Raw genomic sequence first — 20,879 nt, 5'->3', positions numbered from 1 at the left:
TGTTTTGAATTTTCAAACGTGTGTGTGTCTGAAATTTATACCCTTGATTTTCGGGAGGCTCCTACCAGAGAGCCCGGCAGAACACTCTCTCTTTTTCAAACCTCAGAGAGTTTGAATGGGTGGGGAATTACCTTGAGAACTTCTCTGAAATCGTTCATAATGGTCCTGCTCTAACCACCCCCATTTTCAAGATATAGAAACATAGAAGACTGACAGCAGAAAAAGACCTCATGGTCCATCTAGTCTGCCCTTATACTATTTCCTGTATTTCATCTTACAATAGATATATGTTTATCCCAGGCATGTTTAAATTCAGTTACTGTGGATTTACCAACCACGTCTGCTGGAAGTTTGTTCCAAGGATCTACTACTCTTTCAGTAAAATAATATTTTCTCATGTTGTCTTTGATCTTTCCCCCAACTAACTTCAGATTGTGTTCCCTTGTTCTTGTGTTCACTTTCCTATTAAAAACACTTCCCTCCTGAACCTTATTTAACCCTTTGACATATTTAAATGTTTCGATCATGTCCCCCCTTTTCCTTCTGTCCTCCAGACTATACAGATTGAGTTCATTAAGTCTTTCCTGATACGTTTTATGCTTAAGACCTTCCACCATTCTTGTAGCCCGTCTTGAATGGTGGAAGTGGTGGAATGATTTAGGTAGACTGGTTATCTAAGAGCCTTTTCAGTTGCCATGAACCAATCTGACCTTCATTTGGCATGCGTGCTGCATATTGGATTTAGAAAAGTCTGATGTAATTTTTAGCCTCATAATTATTTTCTTCCTTGATTGCTATAATGACTTTGAATTTCAATAGAAGCTCCTCTGCAGATTTAATTAAGTCCAATATAAATCTTTTACAATTAGATTTACCAGAAAACGTTCGCCTCAACTTTCTAACTTTTGTTCATCGCTGAAAATTGACAACTGATCGTATGAAATAAACCCAATGAAAAGCAAGACATTTAAGAATGTGAGAGGCCACTGGAAATGTTTACTTATAATTACATTCCCTCACGAAAGCAAACATTAGATGTTATAGACATTGCTGAATTGTTTGCACTGACATTTTAAAAACAGCAAAAAAAAAAGTGCCCCAAAAGTTTGGAAGTGACGTGTGAGATAGGTGGGTTTTCCTTTTTTTCCCTACTGTTCAAATATATCGCTGCAAAAAGGGAGAGTTTTCTATTATCTTTTCCTCAATTTTTTCCATTGTTAAGTATCTTCCAATTATTATTATTATTATTTAGATTACACTACATAGATTATTATTATTATTTATTAAATTTGTATGCCGCCCCTCTCCATAGACTCAGAGCTTTTGAGCTGATAAGTTGGCAAAAACATTCTTTCTTTCTTTCTTTCTTTCTTTCCTTCCTTCCTTCCTTCTTTCTTTCTGTTTCTCTATTCCTTCCTCTTTTCTCTCTTTTTCTCTTTCTCTCCCTCTTTCTTTCTTTCTTTCTTTCTCTTTCTCTCCCTCTTTCTTTTTTCTCTCTCTCTCTATCCTTCCTTCCCTCCCTCTCTTTATTTCTCTCCTTTCTTTCCTCTTCTCCCCTCCCTCCTCCACCCCCACAAACCCAGACCCTCCCCTGGGGCTCAGTAGGCGCTCTGGCCCAGGAGCAGCTTCACCTGGAGAGAAAGGGTGGGGCTTCTGCTCCTCCTTTGGGCTCAGAGGCTGACGGATGGGACATCTGCAGCACAGGAGCTGCCCGGCTTCCCTGCCCCGATGGTGCCTGGGTGGAGGCGAAGACAGGAGAGGAGGTGGGGCGGGGAAAACTGGTGAGAAAAGACCCTGCACAACTGTCTGGAAGTAAACATAGAGACCTCCAGCCAAGCTGAGTTGGGATGGGGAGGGTCCAGCCTCTTCCCAAGGGGGCTGGTTGGGAGGGGAAAAAGTGGGACATTTTTCAAAGGGTTAAATAATGAAAAAGCGTGACTGTCCCATTAAAAGCGGGACGTCTGGCCACACTACATAAGTTGCCAACTTCAGTTGCCATCATTACAATGTATGGGGTTTTTGTGGGGGGTTTGTATACCACTTTAAGGGATTCCATTTCAGCAGAGGTCTTCAAACTTGGCAACTTTAAGACTTGTGGACTTCAACTCCCAGAATCTGATAGTTCCCCCCCCCAGGGTGATGGACGGACAGATGGAATTGTCCTTGGGAGGCAGAACCCACAGCCACTCCGTCTTATCAGGGTTGAGCTTGAGTCTGTTGACACCCATCTGCTTCATTATATGTCTGCTTCATTATATGGTTGGTGGAGAGTTATTATGCATTTGACAAGAAAAGAAGGAAGGAAGGAAGGAAGGAAGGAAGGAAGGAAGGAAGGAAGGAAGGAAGGAAAATATAAAGGAGCAGGTCCACTGGAACCAACTTTCTTACCATCAGTTACAGAGAATATGTTTAATCCTTCAATCCTTGCCTTTTTGTGCACTCTGACTACACTTCTCTGGATGCTTACAGGACCTATTTCAAAGTGTTTATTCAGTGCACATCAAACTATCTATAATCTATGCCTAAATGGCTTGTCACTAGAACAGAAGCTACTGGGTGAAAGAAAAGTTTTAATCTTGCTTTAAATCAGATTACTAAAATTGCTTTAAATCAGTCCGTTATCACTCAGCAGATTTTTTCATAAAGGATCATTATGCATGTGTGATGCATTCTCACATTTGACCTGCATATTGCACATTGGAAAAATAAAAAGAATGGTGGGATTTGCAAAGATATATTTGCATTGCTCTCTGAGGGACTTTCAGATATGTAACAGGCAAGATCAATTCTGTGTATTTAGCTGTATATCAAACATGAGAGTATTTAATAACTTGGGCTTAAAATATGCCCTCTACAGTCCATATCAATCTTTTTTGTTCTTTTATTTATTTATTTTATTTATTTATTGGATTTGTATGCCGCCCCTCTCCGCAGACTCGGGGCAGCTAACAACAGTGATAAAAAACAGCATGTAACAATCCAATACTAAACAACTAAAAAAAACCTTATTATAAAACCAAACATACATACAAACATACCGTGCGTAAATTGTAAAGGCCTAGGGGGAAAGAGTATCTCAGTTCCCCCATGCCTGACGGCAGAGGTGGGTTTTAAGAAGCTTATGAAAGGCAAGGAGGGTGGGGGCAATTCTAATCTCTGGGGGGAGTTGGTTCCAAAGGGCCAGGGCCACCACAGAGAAGGCTCTTCCCCTGGGTCCCGCCAAATGACATTGATTAGTTGACGGGACCCGGAGAAGGCCCACTCTGTGGGACCTAACTGGTCGCTGGGATTCGTGCAGCAGAAGGCGGTCCCTGAGATAATCTGGTCCGGTGCCATGAAGGGCTTTATAGGTCATAACCTGATTGGTTATCCTGATTATTTTGTATACAGTACTTTAAAATCAGGAACATGGGGTTTATATAGTCAAAGATAGCCTTGAGAACCTAATATATCTATCTAAATCTGTCCTAGAAGACACAGTTTATTTAATATGCTAAAATGTTGATAAAATGAACTATAAGCTGTAAAATACAACACCTGTTCATCTTTCCAGGAGTTCTGTAATGGGTAATAAAATGACACACATATTTGTGTACAACATACTGTTGTTTAAAAAAGAAGAAGACATGCACTGTGAATGAGATAAATTTCACCCTATGAATGTGAGGCATTTCAGTCTGCTTGGGAACCAAATAGTATGGTAAAAATAGGAGTAGGGAGCTAAGACGAAAAATGGAATGGAAAAAACTCTGCAAAGACTTAGGGCTTGGAAAATATTCTTTGCAGAGAATAACAATGAAAGAGCTTGCAAGCTGGTAAGAGCTGGGAACATTATTAGCACCTAGTTAGAGCTGGAAAGAAACATTCGGAGCAAGTTAGAGCAATGGAAAAAACCCTGCAAAGACTTAGGGCTTGGAAAATATTCTTTGCAGAGAATAACAATGAAAGAGCTTGCAAACTGGTAAGAGCTGGGAACATTATTAGCACCTAGTTAGAGCTGGAAAGAAACATTCGGAGCAAGTTAGAGCAATGGAAAAAACCTTGCAAAGACATAGGGCTTGGAAGAATGAGTGCCCACGCTCATAATTCAATGCCTAGAGAGAGAGTGAAAACATCTTCACCCATCCTCTGGGGGCTGGAAATGGCCTGTTTCCCAACTTCTGGTGGACCCAGTAGGCTCGCGTTTCGCCCTCCCCAGGCTCCAAAGGCTTCCCTGGAGCCGGGGAAGTGTAAAAATGCCCTCCCCATCCCTCTGGAGGCTCTCTGGAAGCCAAAAACATCCTCCCAGAGCCTCTGTGGGAACCAAAAATCAGCTGGCCGGCACATTGGAGTTGAGCTAGAGCAATGGCTTGTGTGCCAGCAGATATGGCCTTGCGTGCCACCTGTGGCACCCATGCCATAGGTTTGCCATCACTGGGATAAGGTGTGTATTTTATTGATTTGATTTGATTTGATTTGATTTGATTTGATTTGATTTGATTTGAGTTGAGTTGAGTTGAGTTGAGTTGAGTTGAGTTGATTTGATTTGATTTGAATGCCGCCCCTCTCCGAAGACTCGGGTTGGCTCACAACAGTAATAAAAACAATATAGCAGTGGAACAAATCTAATATTAAAAAACATATAAAACCCTATCATTATTTAAAAAACCAACCAGCACATTCATACCAAACATACAACAAAGTATTTAAAAAAGCCTGGGAGAAAGGTGTCTCAACTCCCCCATGCCTGGTGGTATAAGTGCAAACCAAGATACTTCATTGGATCAAAAGGAAAATGTTTTTCAAAATGTGTTTTGGAGATCATGTGAAATGATCATGTTCAGGCAGGGGTTGTTGCTACCGCTGGTACTGGTGCGCTGCTTGTGCAGCTTCAGGTCTCTGGCATGCGGGTGTGTGCGCATCCCCTTGCAAGATTTTGCTGCTGTGCATGCGCAGGAAGGAAACTCTTGCAAGTGGATGCACGCATCAGATAGATTTCAGCTATATTTTTGCTTCTGCGCATGTGCAAGGAGCAACATTTTGTGAAGGGACATAGAAACATAGAAGTCTGACGGCAGAAAAAGACCTCATGGTCCATCTAGTCTGCCCTTATACTATTTTCTGTATTTTATCTTAGGACGGATATATGTTTATCCCAGGCATGTTTAAATTCAGTTACTGTGGATTTATCTACCACGTCTGCTGGAAGTTTGTTCCAAGGATCTACTACTCTTTCAGTAAAATAATATTTTCTCATGTTGCTTTTGATCTTTCCCCCAACTAACTTCAGATTGTGTCCCCTTGTTCTTGTGTTCACTTTCCTATTAAAAACACTTCTGGACCTTATTTAACCCTTTCACATATTTAAATTTTTCGATCATGTCCCCCCTTTCCCTTCTGTCCTCCAGACTATACAGATTGAGTTCATTAAGTCTTTCCTGATACATTTTATGCTTAAGACCTTCCACCATTCTTGTAGCCCGTCTTTGGACCCGTTCAATTTTGTCAATATCTTTTTGTAGGTGAGGTCTCCAGAACTGAACACAGTATTCCAAATGTGGTCTCACCAGCACTCTATATAAGGGGATCATAATCTCCCTCTTCCTGCTTGTTATATCTCTAGCTATGCAGCCAAGCATCCTACTTGCTTTCCCTATACACACACCTGATATTTTGATGATTTTTGTTTGCTTCTGCGCATGTGCAGAAGCAAAAAGAAAATCACCGAAATCTCACACACAACTGTCCTCTCGCAAGATTTTACTTTCTGCGCATGCATAGAAGCAAAATCTCACTGGCACGCATGCATAGAGACCCAAAGCTCTGCACGCAGCTCCAGTTTTACTAGCGGTGTGGCATCCTCATCCATACCGGTAGGGACCCGATATTGATCATGTTGCTTTTCTTCCTTTTCCTTTTTTTTTTCAATTCTAGGAACTTTTTGACCCGTTATGATAAGGAAAGCATTTTCACCATGGACCACTTCCCCCTTTGGTATCGCCGAGCGGCTGAACATCCTCCAGGGAGCTTCATTTATAGCCTCTCTTCTGAGGAAGAAGCAGGTAACTACCATGAATTTATTTATTTATTTATTTATTTATTTTATTTTTTAAATGCTGCCCTTCTCCTTAGACTCAGGGCGGCTTACAACATGTTAGCACTTTTTAACAGAGCCAGCATATTTCCCCCACAATCCTCATTTTACCCACCTCGGAAGGATGGAAGGCTGAGTCAACTTTGAGCAGGTGATGAGATTTGAACCGCTGACCTACAGATCTACAGTTAACTTCAGTGGCCTGCAGTACTGCACGCCACCTCGGCTCTATTGTGCCTTGAAATAGCTGACGCTTAGCCTATCAAAAGACAGATTTCAATGGAAGCGAGAATATTTTCAATCCTTGCTTCATCCCAACCTATCGACGGTGGGGCCATTAGTTTTCCATGAGTGCAGCTCACAACGGATTTGTGCTGATTGTTTTATAGCCAAAAGAGTGGCACCCCTGTTCAATAAGCAGCTTTCTGCAAATCCAAGAATATCTCAATGCTTGTAGAGATATAAAGGGTTCCTGACTGGAACAGTTGTGGTTTATCTCTACTAACTGGGTTTTCATTCTGCTGCAGTTATCAACTCTTGTGGGACTATCTTCAGTCCACCATTTTCAAACACATGTGTGTAACATCACCTAACAGGTATTTTAGAAACGCATTGAGGAGGGATGGTGAAGGGGAAGGCTACTCCAGATTTTGCAAACAGGAACTGCTCACACCAGTCTAACAATTTGTCTACCTGTGTTTCCCTCAATCTGGAGCTCATAATCAATGTAATTTAATGTAGGATATACATTAAAAGATCGACCAATTTAATGTAGGACATACATTAAAAGATTGATCCAGGTTCTTTCTTTCTTTCTTTCTTTCTTTCTTTCTTTCTTTCTTTCTTTCTTTCTTTCTTCTGTTAAGTCTGTACTCAGAGACTTATTCAATTCAACAGGTTTTCTTTATTCATCATAATCACAGGAAACGCTCTCTACAACAACCAACTCCCAACAAGGGCAACAGCTAATCTGTTGCCCTATTTATACCTTTCCTTTAGGCGGGAACATTTACAGACAGCAGTTTATTTTTGACGGTTCTTTTAAGTCAAGCCGCGTTTTGACCAATCAGCGATTTAACCGTTGATTTCTTTAAGGACATAACACTTTCTTTCTTTCTTTCTTTCTTTCTTTCTTTCTTTCTTTCTTTCTTTCTTTCTTTCTTTCTTTCTTTCTTTCTCTGTGTTGCCCTTCTCAACCAACTCAGGGTGGTTTACAACAGCATAAATACAAATACAGTGATACCTCATCTTACAAACGCCTCGTCAAACAAACTTTTCAAGATACAAACCCAGGGTTTAAGATTTTTTTGCCTCTTCTTACAAACTATTTTCACCTTACAAACTCACTGCTGCCGCTGGGATGCCCCGCCTCTGGATTTCCGTTGCCAGCGAAGCACCCATTTTTGTGCTCCTGGGATTCCCCTGAGGCTCCCCTCCATGGGAAACCCCACCTCCAGACTTCTGTGTTTTTGCGATGCTGCAGTGGAATCCCAGCAGGGGAATCCCAGCATCGCAAAAACGAGCACTTCACTGGCAACGGAAGTCTGGAGGTGGAGTTTCCCAGCGAGGGGAGCCTCAGTGAAATCGCAGCATTGCAAAAACACGGAAATCCAGAGGTGGGGTTTCCCATGGTGTGGAGCCTCAGAGGAATCCCAGCAACGCAAAAATGGGCGCTTCAGCTGGCAAAAGGGGTGAATTTTGAACTTGCACGCATTAATTGCTTTTCCATTGATTCCTATGGGAAACATTGTTTCGTCTTACAAACTTTTCACCTTAAGAACCTCGTCCCGGAACCAATTAAGTTTGTAAGACAAGGTATCACTGTATAAAGCATGTAAGAAATCTAATATTAAAAATCTAAAAATTTTAAAACCCCATTTTTCCTAAATCATCCACATTCATCCAACTGGATTTAGTCATTAGATTTTAGAGTCTGGAATCATGGTAAGCCAACAGCTCATACAAGGTTATCTTTCTACAGACACTGGATAGGAATATTATTGATGTATAAGAAACTAAGACATAGTGAGGAAAAGGTTTATAAAGTCTGGTGAATATACGCTGGTTAAAAATGAATCTAAAGGGGTTTTTCCTGTTCCTTTTTTCTGCAATCAATGCACAATGATGATGGTGCATAATGCGCTAACTGTGAATCTTTTTTTGGCATTGTGGTGGGAAGAAGGTGGGTGGAGAAGACAACAACAAGGAAGGCAAGACTGGGGAGCAAAGAAGGCGAACTGGAAATTTAAAGCGCATGCAGGATTTGAATGGAAATACCTAAACTTTCTCTTGCCCTTGAGTTTCCTTTCCATTTAACTTCATCAGCTATCTGTTTATTACTATTTAAGCTAGTCAGACCAATACAACTGGATTCTAAGGCTCCTGAGATTGAAAGATGAAAAACCTTAGACCTTGAATCCAGAGTTAGTGAAGGGCCTCTCGAAGATAGCCCCACAAAGCCATACCACTTTGCAGAGCTGCAGGTTGATGATCTGGTTTCATACCTGACCTGACATATTCTGCTAACTGTCAGAGCTGCACTTTCGGAAGATAGCCAGCCCAACCAGCTAACCAGCCCAACCAGCCAGCCACAGGCCAATAGATATGGAGTTTGAAGTCTTCAATGAAATACAGCAGCAGCAGCAGGAAGTCTTGCAAAAATATATTTACTTCTTTTATATATATATAGGATACTGTAGCCTAGAGGATAATTCTAGGCCTTACAAGGCAAAGGTTGCAGGTTCAAGTCCCAGTGGGTATGGCTAGCTGATGAGGCCAAAATAAGGTCAAAATAGATCTATCCTAGACTCCCTTAATTTTCAAATTCAGCAAAAACATGTGACACACACACACACACACACACACACATATATATATATATATATATGTAGATTGTTCTGAGTTCGGGTTTTGCCCCGTGTAATATATTTGTTTTCGTAGATTTTCACGGGTACAGGTATGACGGTCTTGGTATATTCGGGTTTCTTCCCGTGTAGGATTTAGACATTTCTGGCGACGTTTCGACGAGGTCCCACTCGTCATCTTCAGGCTGGTGCTTCTGTCCTTGTTCTAGGGCACCTCGGGTCTTGCTGGAGACTAGGATAGTGCTATTTCAGCCTTGTTCTGGCCTCATCAACTAGATGAACCCTTACTGGGATTTGATCCTGGGACCTCTGCCAGAGAATTAACCTCTAGGCCACCAGATCTGATCCCTTCAGCTTTGTACCAGAGAGGGGCTATATGTTTTTCTGTTGGGTCTGTTGGATAGATAGATATAGATATAGATAGAGATATAGATAGAGATAGAGATAGAGATAGAGATAGAGATAGAGATAGAGATAGAGATAGAGATAGAGATATATCTTTATTAATTATTAACATTAAAAAGAAGACAAAACAAATACAGAACGAAGACTAAAGACAACCCCCTTTCTCAAATATAAATTTGCAAGGGTTGTTTTTTTTAATGCAAAAAAAGCTGATGCTAAAACTGAATGAAGCTGCAAAATTATGTTCAGGACATATTGGGTTCTTAGGTTCAAGCCAAAATTGTGACAAGTGTTGTAACTGTGAAGGAAGAGAAAGAAAATCCCTTCTGTTGCATGGAACATTAAGTAAGTAATATACCGGAAAGAAAGTCATGAATGAAAGTCAGGAAAAATATAATCAGAAATCTGATCTTTCAGACTTCTGAATAAAAAATGGTGAATTGAAATGGCTCTACTAAAAGTAGATGTGATGTCCATTGCGGAATGAATAGCAGGCAATGAGTAGATCAGCCCTTTGTAATTTCCGTCTGCACAAGGAGAGAATTTGAGATTACCCACAAGCGCTCCATACAATTGTTCCTCATAAGAGTCTCTGGCAGGATTAGAACTTTGAGGAAGAAGGGGATAGTTGCACCTTTTCAAAAGAAATTGGCTTTATATGTTTCCTTTTTAATCACTTTTGGAAATTGCTTGTTAATTGCTTCTCAGCTATTACAAACCTTTGGGTCAACAAGTTTTACAACACTGCATTTGTTTTCTTTAATCCTTGGCAAAACAAGCTTTAAATAAAAATTTAAAGAATTTTAAAAAGTTATTTTGGAATAAACAGAAAAAAGAATAATCAGAAGTTTGATTTAGGAAGTTACAAATGGACCAGAAGTCCAGGTGGATTTGAAATAATATTTTGCAATTAGTTATGAGAATCCTTCCTATAGGAAAATGCCTTTATTTAGAATTCTTTTTTAAAAAAAATAAGATTTGATTGGACATTAAGGGGAACTAAACATAATTAAAAAAGAAGAGTACTTAAATTTGATTTACAAATGAAGAATGCAGAAAAATACCTTAACACCGGATGTATTGAAGGGTATTTTTGAAAAATGGTCCCAGAAGTTAATTTTAAGAATGTGGCTCTGTAGATAGACTGTGTTTATCTATTAAAAAATGTTATGGAGGAGGAGCAGGTTTTACTGGTCAAAACTGAGACTAATCAGGAAGTAGATTTTTTAAATGGCAGGCTACAAGAATGTCATGGGAAAAAAGTCATGCCATTTCTTATAATAACTTTTTTAAGGGGTTTTAGTTTGTTAATGTTTTAGCCTTAGATAATGTTTGACTTCTATTACTGTTTTGTATCTATTTATTGTATTCATACTGTTGCTGTAAGCTGCCCTGAGTACTTCGGGATTGGGTGGCATAAAAGTTAAATAAACAAACAAACAAACAAACAAACAAACAAACTAGAAATATAAATAAAATCAGACGATGTCTTTATAATTAAAAGAGATAAGCAAATAATAAATCAAAAGGGTGACTTAAATAATTTTCCTACATTGGATTTATAAAAGAGACATTAAAGCTTTGAAAAAATGTGTGAGAATAGACAAAAAAAAAGAAATAAGAAAAGAAATCAAATTCTAGGACATTATTTGAAGGATTAATTATCAAGAATGCTTAAAATGAATATAAAGATGGTTTATTTGGTCACATTCAAAATAGGTATATTATTACCTTTATCAACTTTCAGTGGACTTTTGGTGATAAGGATCAAATGGCATATAGGAAGAAGAAAACATTTTAAGAAACGTGATAAGTTGCTAAAATTGTTCATACTTTTTGTGATGAAAATTCTTTTCTTTACTATATTCTTATTTTTCTTTATTTTCTTTTTTCCTACACTATTTTTTATTCTTTTATTTTTTCAATTTCCATTAATTTTTAGCTTTTTAATTGTAATTTGAGGAAAACTACAATAAAACATAAATAGCAATATTCAGAATATCCCCAGCATGGAACAGTTGTACAACACAAGGAAATATAAAGTGTTGGTAATGACCTTTAAAGCCCTTCATGGCATTGGACCAGAATATCTCCGAGACCGCCTCCTGCCGCACGAATCCCAGCGACCGATTAGGTCCCACAGAGTGGGCCTTCTCCGGGTCCCGTCAACTAAACAATGTCGGTTGGCGGGCCCCAGGGGAAGAGCCTTCTCTGTGGCGGCACCGGCCCTCTGGAACCAACTCCCCCCGGAGATTAGAACTGCCCCTACTCTTCCTGCCTTCCGTAAACTCCTTAAAACCCACCTTTGCCGTCAGGCATGGGGGAACTGAAACATCTCCCCCTGGGCACGTTTAATTTATGCATGGTATGTCTGTGTGTGTGTCTGTTAGCATATGGGTTTTTTTTAAATATTTAAATATTTTAAATTGTCTGATTGCTTATGATTTGTTACTACATGTTGTGAGCCGCCCCGAGTCTTCGGAGAGGGGCGGCATACAAATCTAAGTAATAAATAAATAAATAAATAAAATAAATAAACTAGCTAGCCTCCACTGGATTCGGAACCTATGCTCTCCAAGACAGCTGATGAGGAGGTGGACCTATTTTTCAACTATCCTACTTCAGACTACAAGTGGGTTGCAATGTGACTCAATGTGCCTCTGTATAATAACCACAAAAGCTTGCACAAAGAAATTTAGAAGACTGTTCTCTAATTACGTAGAAAACATTTTATTATATGTTTAGTCATTTTGCGCTCATCTATCAAAAATGAACTATTGGAGTTACAGTAGGGAATCTGTAACCTTTAATGAATTGTTAAACTAAAGATGTTGAGACTCTGGGAAAAGTGCAGAAAAGAGCAACAAAGGTGATTAGAGGGTTGTATGCTATGTTCATATGACTAAAGAACAGTTGCAGGAATTGGGTATGTCTAGTTTAGTGAAATGAAGGTCCAGGGGAGACATGATAGCAGTATTCCAACAGTTGAAGAGCTGCCACAAAGAAGAGGCAGTCAAACTATTTTCCAAAGCATCAGAAGGCAAGATGAGAAACAATGGATGGAAACTATTCAAGGAGAGAAGCTGGACTGCCACTTGTCTGAAATGGTTATAGAGTTTCCTGCTTGAGCAGGGGATCGGACTAGAAGACTCAACAGTCTCTTCCAAGTCTCTTATTCTGATGAACCAATACTTGGTAGACAAAAATATCCCTTTAAGATGATACAAGTGTTTGACGTGATACCTGTCTTACAAACTTATTTAAAATCTCAAACTTTTTCATAACTTTTTAACAACCAATAAATTAGTTGACTCCTCCTTGGAGAACTTAAACATAATCCCTCTCCTCCCAAAACCAGTTAATTCCATCTATACCCTTGGGAAATCAAATGCATTGCAAATTCAAAGCAATGATGGTGCTTTTTGATAAACTGAAGAAAAAATGTTGAAATGAGATATGCAGACTCTGAAGTCCAGAGCTAACTCTTGATGGCAAGTCAAGAATATCCGAACTACTGATTAACTACAGGTGTAAAATTATCTACCCTGTTTCACCCAATATAAAACATCCCCTGATAATTGTTGTGGTTAGCTCTGGCCCAGCTCCTGCCCCAAGGACTGTGGATGTGGGGGAGACATCCACATGCCGCAGGTCTGTTTTGCTCCCGGTGGAATCTGATGATGAAGGCTCCTCTGACCAAGAAGACATAAGGGACAGGGAGGAGGAGAGTGTGGCAGACAGCTCAGAAGGAGATCAATTATCTAGCTCCTCCTTGGATTCGGAACAAGAGTTAATGATACAGCCACGCATGAAACGTGGCCTCCAGGAAGGACGTCTTCGTGACGTCAAAGCTCCGCCCATGGAATTCCCTATTGGGATTCCCCACCTTCATTTCAGCCTCCAGATCGGCCGAAAACGCCGCCATTGATTGCAAAAACGGCGCTCCGCTGGGCGGCACCGCCCGCCTGTCACCTTCTGAAATAGCCAAGTGCTTCTCAGCGGCCTCCGGAACCCGAACCTGAACCTTTGCCGAACTTCCGGGTTCGGCGTTCGGGAGAACGCCGAGAAGCCCCCTGGCTGTTTCAGAAGGTGACAGGCGGGCAGCGGCGCTTCTCGGCGGCCTCCCGAACCCGAACCCAAAAAGTTCGGCAAAAGTTTGGGTTTGGGTTTGGGTTCGGGAGAATGCCGAGAAGCCCCCCGGCTCTTTCAAAAGGTGACAGCCGGGCGGAGTGCCATTTTAAGATCTGCGGTGGGTTTGTAAGTCGAAAAAAGTTCGTAAGAAGAGGCAAAAAATTTCCGAACCCCGGGTTCGTATCTCAAAATGTTCATATCACGAGGGGTTCGTATCACGAGGTACCACTGTATATGCAGATAGAGAAGCACAGTTCCTCCCCTCTAAAACCTTTAGTTCTTTTGACCAGGAAATGGTGTTAACTTTACTAGTTGACACCCACAGTAATTTCCTATTAGAGATATTTAGTGTTCTAGACTAGAGAGCTAAAAGAAGAAGAAGAAAATCTGAAGCTGTACTTTACCCGCCAAATTGACAGTTCATTATACATCAGTGTGGAAAAACAGTTGTTTTGCTAAGGGGATTTTAGTTTAGTTTAGTTTATTTAGATTGGTATGGACGGACAGATGGCATTGTCCTTGGGAGGCAGAACCCACAGCCACTCCGTCTTATCCAGGTTGAGCTTGAGTCTGTTGACACCCATCCAGACCCCAACAGCCTCCAGGCACCGGCACATCACTTCCACTGCTTCGTTGACTGGACATGGGGTGGAGATGTATAACTGGGTATCATCCGCATACTGATGATACCTCACCCCATGCCCCTGGATGATCTCACCCAGTGGGATAGCCCTAAAATAAGTACATTCCCAAATTCAGACATCTATATTTTTCTAGCAAAAACACTGACATTAGGGCTGCTTTATGAATAAGCAAGCAGGACTCTTTGGTTTGATTTGGGAAATGCAGACATAATTCTAGCTTTGAACATTAGGCACTTTTATGATATTACTGCATGTCAGGATGATCAAGGCATCTTTCTTGGTGATCAGAAACCCAAAGTGACTTCTTACTTCTTTTTAAATCTCCTACTGGCAGAACAAGCCATTAGATTCAGGCATACCCATGTTTCCCTATCAAAAACATGCAGAGACATAGCCATCAAACGAAGGAGGATTCCTGATACAGATTATCTTCAATTTACAGCCAGAATTGAGCCCGAAATTCCTGTTACTACGCGCGAAACATGAGGTTTGCTCCATTTACAACCATTTACTGCTACAGTTGTTAGGTGAATCACTTCAGTAGTTAAATTAGTAATGTGCAGCAGTGGGCTACGAGCTGCAATGCTAAATTGCGCTTGCTGCTGCGGCTCATAAGTTCTTGCGGAGCCAGCGCGATTTTGCTTCTGCACCTGTGGAGGCAGCAAAATCGCGCAAGGAGCGCTGCAGCTGCACCTGTGTTTCGGCATGCACGGAAGCAAAAAAACTCACCAAAACACAGGCACACCTGCAGCTCCATATGCGATTTTGCTACCTCCACAGGTGCAGGAGAAAAATCGCTCTGGCCCCGCAAGAACTTATGAGCCATGGCAACGAGCGCAATTTAGCATTCCGGCTTGTAGCCCATCGCTGGTAATGTGGCTGTTAAGTGAATCTGTTGGCTTTGCACATCAGAAGGTCGTAAAAGGTGATCACATGCCCCGGGGAAAAGTGGATTCCCCCTACCACCACTACTACTGCGCTGCGCATGTAGATTCAGGTGTCCTGCATGTGCGCGTGCATGTCTCAGTGAGATTTTGCTTCTGCGCATGAACAGGAAGCAAAATCCCACGAGGGGAGGTGCGCACCAGAGAGATTTCGGTGATTTCTTTTACTTCCACGCATGCGCGGAAGGAAAAAGTCACCAAAATCTTGCATGCATGCGCATCTTCTCATGAGATGTTGCTTCCTGCACATGCGCAGAAGCAAAGGATTACTGGGACCCGCGCACGCAGGACATCTGAATCTGCGCACGCAGTTCAATTTTTGCTACAGTCCTTTACTGCTCCAGCGGCAACCCACTACTGACCCCAGGACACTGCAACAGAAGTGGGTTTCTACCGAGGCAATCCGGTGTGCTGCTTTGGTAGTGGCCCGCCAATTGTGCAATTTTGGCACGACGGCTCTGGTCCTGTCTTTGCCGGCCCGTACGTGCCACCATCTTTTATTTCTAATTTTCGGCCATTTTTCAGCTCTCTGAGCATGCGCAGAAGGAAATGCATCTCTCTGCACATGCACGGAAGCAAAATCGCACTAGGGGACGTGCATGTGATGTGCACGCAGCGCATTAGTAGGAAAAGGTAAGAGGAACCCGCTCCTGCACTGCAATCGTCATAAATACATGCCAATGGCAAAGCGTTCGGATTTTGATTATGTAACCATGGGGCTGCTGCAACTTCAGCATGGTCATAAATCACTTTTGTCATTAAAGAAAAAGTTGTAGGGTCGAGGAATACCTGTACATTTTTCCTCCCGCTCCCCATGAGGACTAGGATTCTTCCCTTCTATCCCATACATTCTTCCCCACTGTTCTGCCGGGCTCTCTGGTAGGAGCCTCCCGAAAATTCAAGGGTACAAATTTCAGACACACACATGTTTGAAAATTCAAAACAATGTTCTTTATCATAAAATTCAAAATAAACTAAGCACTCTTTTTGTATTGCAAAGAGCACTTGTCCCAAAACAACCTGGTAGTCTGTACAATTCCCTTAATCAGTCCTTAAGTACTTAACTTGCAGCTGTGAAGAAACGTCACAGCCCTTCTTCTTCCACGAAGTGAAACACACACACACTTTGCTCTGCTTTGGTTTCAAAGTCATGAAAAATCAACAAAGTCCGGAAATAGCAAGGCAGTCCTGAAGAACAACGATCAGATAATCTTCCACAACGGCCAAACCCACACACTGCTATTTATATCAGCAGCTCTAATTACTGGAGCCCCACCCAAAGCAAGTGGCCTCTCTTATCTCCTGTAATATGCCCTCAATTGGTCTCTTCTACGCATAACTCTGCGCCTGTGTGAGTCCATGACTTCCGCATTCAAATTGACCGAAGATAATGGAGATTGACTTCCTGGGCTGTGTGCCAAGCCCCCCTCTTCCAAGTCACTCCCACCTTCTTCTTCGTCCGAGGAAACTGAACTACCTGACTCTGTCGGCAATAAAGCAGGCCTATGACATGTTGAAGTTCCCCCTGCATCCACCTCCACATTCCCTGGGGCAGGAGCTGGGCCAGAGCCAACCACAACACCCACACAATACAATCTGAGTAATTCTCTCCTCTATTCTGAGGAGCGATCATCTAAACGTGGCGATCCTACATCTCCTGCTCTTTATATGTGTCCTGCACTTTGTATTTGATTTATGAACAGAATTAACAGCCTTTCAGTTCTGAGAGTCTCTTCCCTTGAGATACAGGATCAGCTTTTCAATTTGCTACTTTTATGTCTTCACAGAGGGAAGTGTGCCCGAGGCAGTGACAGTAAGCACATCTGTGACTGTGACTATTGGTGGGAAGACAGGAATTGCTGCAGGTAGGACTTGTTTCAATGCACTTGAAATTTGGGGTGACATCGGGGAGACCCTCTACTTGTTTTTATTTATTTGTCTGAATGTGAATAGTGTTTTCTGGAAATTGGCAGGTCCATCACTTCAATGAGCCAAACATGGAATTATTATACCAGGCAACCACTGGATGGCAGCAAAGAGAGAGAGAGAGAAAATACTTTCCTGCCATCTAGTGGTCAATTGTAGCATGTCCTAACGAAAACTTCCAACTTTAATTTTATAGGACAAATCCTTACTGTTAATACCAGGCCTAAGTTTGATGTTGCGTGTATCACTACAGTGTCCTTTTCGTGCAAATATCAATTCTGTGCTTTGCAACTTTTTCATAACTCCATAAAAATAAACACAGAAAAAGCAAAATCCCTTTCACGTAATTTTCATCCAAGATCATAGATGGTAAGATGGAATAGCCCTGATAGAAATGCTGGGATTATACTTTGCATAATAACTGCATCAGTGTTTATTTCCACTCATCCATGTAAAAACTGAAATCTACAAATGTTCGTCTCATTTTTGTCTACGCCCTTTGATATTTATGAATCAGTGAGCTGGCATGAATATTGTTGAAAGGAAAGAGAGGTCTTGTTCATGCTCTTTAAAGTGGTTTTATTATAGTTGCGTTGGCGGGGAGTAGCTGATAATTAGGACTTCCTAATCAAACCAAACCATATCACAGGTCAGAAGACAGCAATAATATAAAAGCACATGGTGTGGAAGGATTGAAAAATGAGCATTAAAATCGTGAAACTTCAGAAGTATCACCTTCTCTCTCCTCTCCAAATATCCTTAGAAGATACATACTCAATCATGGGCATGACAATTTCTATTTATAGCATCCAAACAGAAACATTCGTATCAAGTTTGCTACCCAATACAGCCTTAGATGAATTTCTTTGTAAAATAGAAAGCAGCTGGATGAGAGACGAAAGAAGACAGGCCTTGTAGAATCTTGCATCTTTGCTTTGAGCTGGAAAGTAAAGAGTTGAGTTGAGTCGGAATAGACAAAATATGAAGGATCTCCATGATCTCGAACATCTTCCTTTGGGGGCTTTCCCACATCATCAATCATTAACACCATTAACCTCTTAATTATTTTGTTTATCTGGCCTTTTAGAGGTCGCTTTGCCCTGCTTTTTAATATCAAAATATTCCTTGGAATTTTTATATCAAAATATTTCCTGGAAATAACTTGTTTTTCTGTCCTTGTCTTGTTTTGCTAACTTTTCCCAGAAAGGGCTGTTTTTCGAAAACAGAGGTTCACAAGAACAGTTTCCCCCCGAATGCCATCACTCTACTAAGCAAATAATTCCCTCAACACTGTCAGACTTTTTACTAAATCTGCACTTCTATTTCTACTAGGTTTTTTTCCTCATCATTCCTATCATCCTTTTCCTCCCACTTAGGACTGTATGACTGTAACTTGTTACTTGTATCCTAATATTTTTATTAATATTGATCGTTTCTTCATTGCTTATTTGACCCCTATGACAATCGTTAAGTGTTGTACCACATGATTCTTGACAAATGTATCTTTTTCTTTTATGTACGCTGAGAGCATATGCACCAAGACAAATTCCTTGTGTGTCCAATCACACTTGGCCAATAAAATTCTATTCTATTCTATTCTATTAAGGATTCAAAAAGGCTTCTGAATATATAGGCCCCTAATTTTTTCTTATAAGCAAGTGGAAATACCCAGGATTCATTTCTATTCTGAGTAGATTTCATTCATTCATTCATTCATTCATTCATTCATTCATTCATTCATGTTAGGGTAGTCTGGCTAACCAACTCGCCCTAGTGGTTTTGAGCAGCTGATAACTTATAAACTTATAAAACAATTAAACAAATATAGCCCACAAACAGCGGTGGGTTGTTAAGGAGTTTGCCACCAATTTGCGCTTCTGTGTCCCAGTTGGGTGGGCAGAGTCTCCCGCCGCCGGTACTATCAGTTCAAAGAAACCCACCACTGGCCACAATATATACAACTTCAGATGTATCACACAAATGCACATACACACACACACACACACGTCCCCTTCCTTAAATGTCATTTTCTAGCAGGATCAAGAAATGTACCTTCTCAGAGCTCCTGTGGAATGTTCTTTCTCCAGACATCTGGCAGACTCTTAACTTTTTAGCCTTCTGGAACATTTGGAAAATATGATAATTCACACAAACATTGGGGTAGAACCAGAGGTGGGCAGCAAGCAGGACAGGGTGGAACACAGTTCCATCTGCAGAAATGAAGATGTGTGTGCAGCTCCAGCTGATCGGCGGCTGTTACTTCCTGGATTACTGGTCTTGGCTCAACTCTCCTTTTTCCCCCTGCTGCTGCGGCTGCTGCATCTGTGCTCCTTGCTTTTTTCCTCTTTCCTCCTTCCTGGCCTTGGATGAGCTTCCCTCTCTCCTGCCCGGCTCCCCTCCAGCCTCACACAGCCACCTCCCCCCTGAGGTACAAGCAGAAGGTGTGGGTGGAAGCGGTCCTGGCAGTATTTATGCTTCTGGCAGCAGCTGTTTGCCTAGCTACCCAGCCTGAGGCGGGGGAGGACAACCCAGGAAGGAGAGCACGGGAAATGCGAAGCAAATTGTCACTCCAGCGAGTGACACTGGTAAGGTTGTAAGCCGAGGACTTAACAGTTCACTTGAACGATGATGATCATTCAAGCCACTCCCACCTGGTCACATGGCCGGCAAGCCACTCCTACCCAGTCACATGACCATTAAACCACACCCACAAAATAAGCCACACCCACAGTGTGGTAGTAAAAATGTTGGCTGCCCTTTACTGGATAGATCTATGTTTCTCAATCTGGGCAACTTTAAGATGTGTGGATTCCAATTCCCCAACCAGCAAGTTATGAGTTTTTATTTTCTTGAGTTCGTATTCTATTATATTTGGGAATTGTTGTTGTTCTGTTCGGTTTGGGAATTTTTCGTTTTACTGTTTTGTGAGCCACCCATGGTTATAATGGCAATGTCTTTTAAAATGTATAAATAATACCTAAATGTCTGCCAATGACAATGTCCACAGCAACAGCAACAGCAACAACAACAACAAAAACCCCACAATATCTCATGGACACAAACTAACGTGCCAAACTCACAGCCCGGAATACATCTCAGTCTTTTAGTTTCCTCTGTTGATATTCTGGATCCCTCTGAATAATATAATTCTTATAATGTAAATTTCAGTAAATTATTTGAAATAATTAGAGTAAACCTTTTTGAGTGAATTATAGTATTTTCCAGCTGAAATCACCTTGGAAGAATACGCTCTTTATAATAGCCTGCATGTGCCTTTTCAAGTGAATTTAGAAAGTCCATTCAATATTGTAATCTTCCTAACAGCTTTTGATCCCCAAGTGAGCATGAACTGAAACATAATTATTACTTATCACTTAATTAAACTTTATCTCCTCTTTGTGTGTGTGAGCGAGAGAGAAGAGGGAGGGAGGGAGAGGAATCAAATCAGAAATAAGTCACTCTGCTCCAGTTAATATGTGTCAGCTCTGGATGCCATCTTTCACCTTTTTGTATTCAGGCCTGCCATATTTTCTACTATGGGAAAATGGGAGGGAGGATTATATGGAGTAGATAAGATGTAGTAGGCTAAATAACATTCTCTCCAGAAACACACACACCCATACAGAGAGAGAGAGAGAGAGAGAGAGAGAGAGAGAGAGAGAGAGAGAGAGAGAGAGAGAGAAGATAAATATGAATAAACTCAAAACAGAATACCCTACGAAAGCAGACTATCAATCCTAGGTCTAGAAAGCTTAGAACTACATCACCTAAAACACGATCTAAGTATTGCCCACAAGATCATATGCTGCAACGTTCTACCTGTCAATGACTACTTCAGCTTCAATCACAACAACACAAGAGCACGCAACAGATTCAAACTTAATATTAACTG

General features: G+C 41.1%; 1 protein-coding gene across 1 annotated transcript in view; it reads left to right on the top strand.

Moving 5' to 3' along the window:
- CACNA2D4 (calcium voltage-gated channel auxiliary subunit alpha2delta 4) overlaps nucleotides 1-20,879 on the top strand; it is a 208,277-nt gene that overhangs the window by 60,786 nt on the left and 126,612 nt on the right. The window contains 3 exon segments of the mRNA XM_070754863.1: nucleotides 5,914-6,041; nucleotides 10,456-10,469; nucleotides 16,866-16,926. Coding sequence (XP_070610964.1) covers nucleotides 5,914-6,041; nucleotides 10,456-10,469; nucleotides 16,866-16,926 — 203 coding nt within the window.

Source organism: Erythrolamprus reginae, chromosome 6 (genome assembly GCF_031021105.1).
Source record: "Erythrolamprus reginae isolate rEryReg1 chromosome 6, rEryReg1.hap1, whole genome shotgun sequence".
NCBI classification, from domain to species: domain Eukaryota; kingdom Metazoa; phylum Chordata; class Lepidosauria; order Squamata; family Dipsadidae; genus Erythrolamprus; species Erythrolamprus reginae.
The sequence above is the reverse complement of the archived record's forward strand: the minus strand, read 5'-3'. Positions and strand labels throughout refer to the sequence as shown.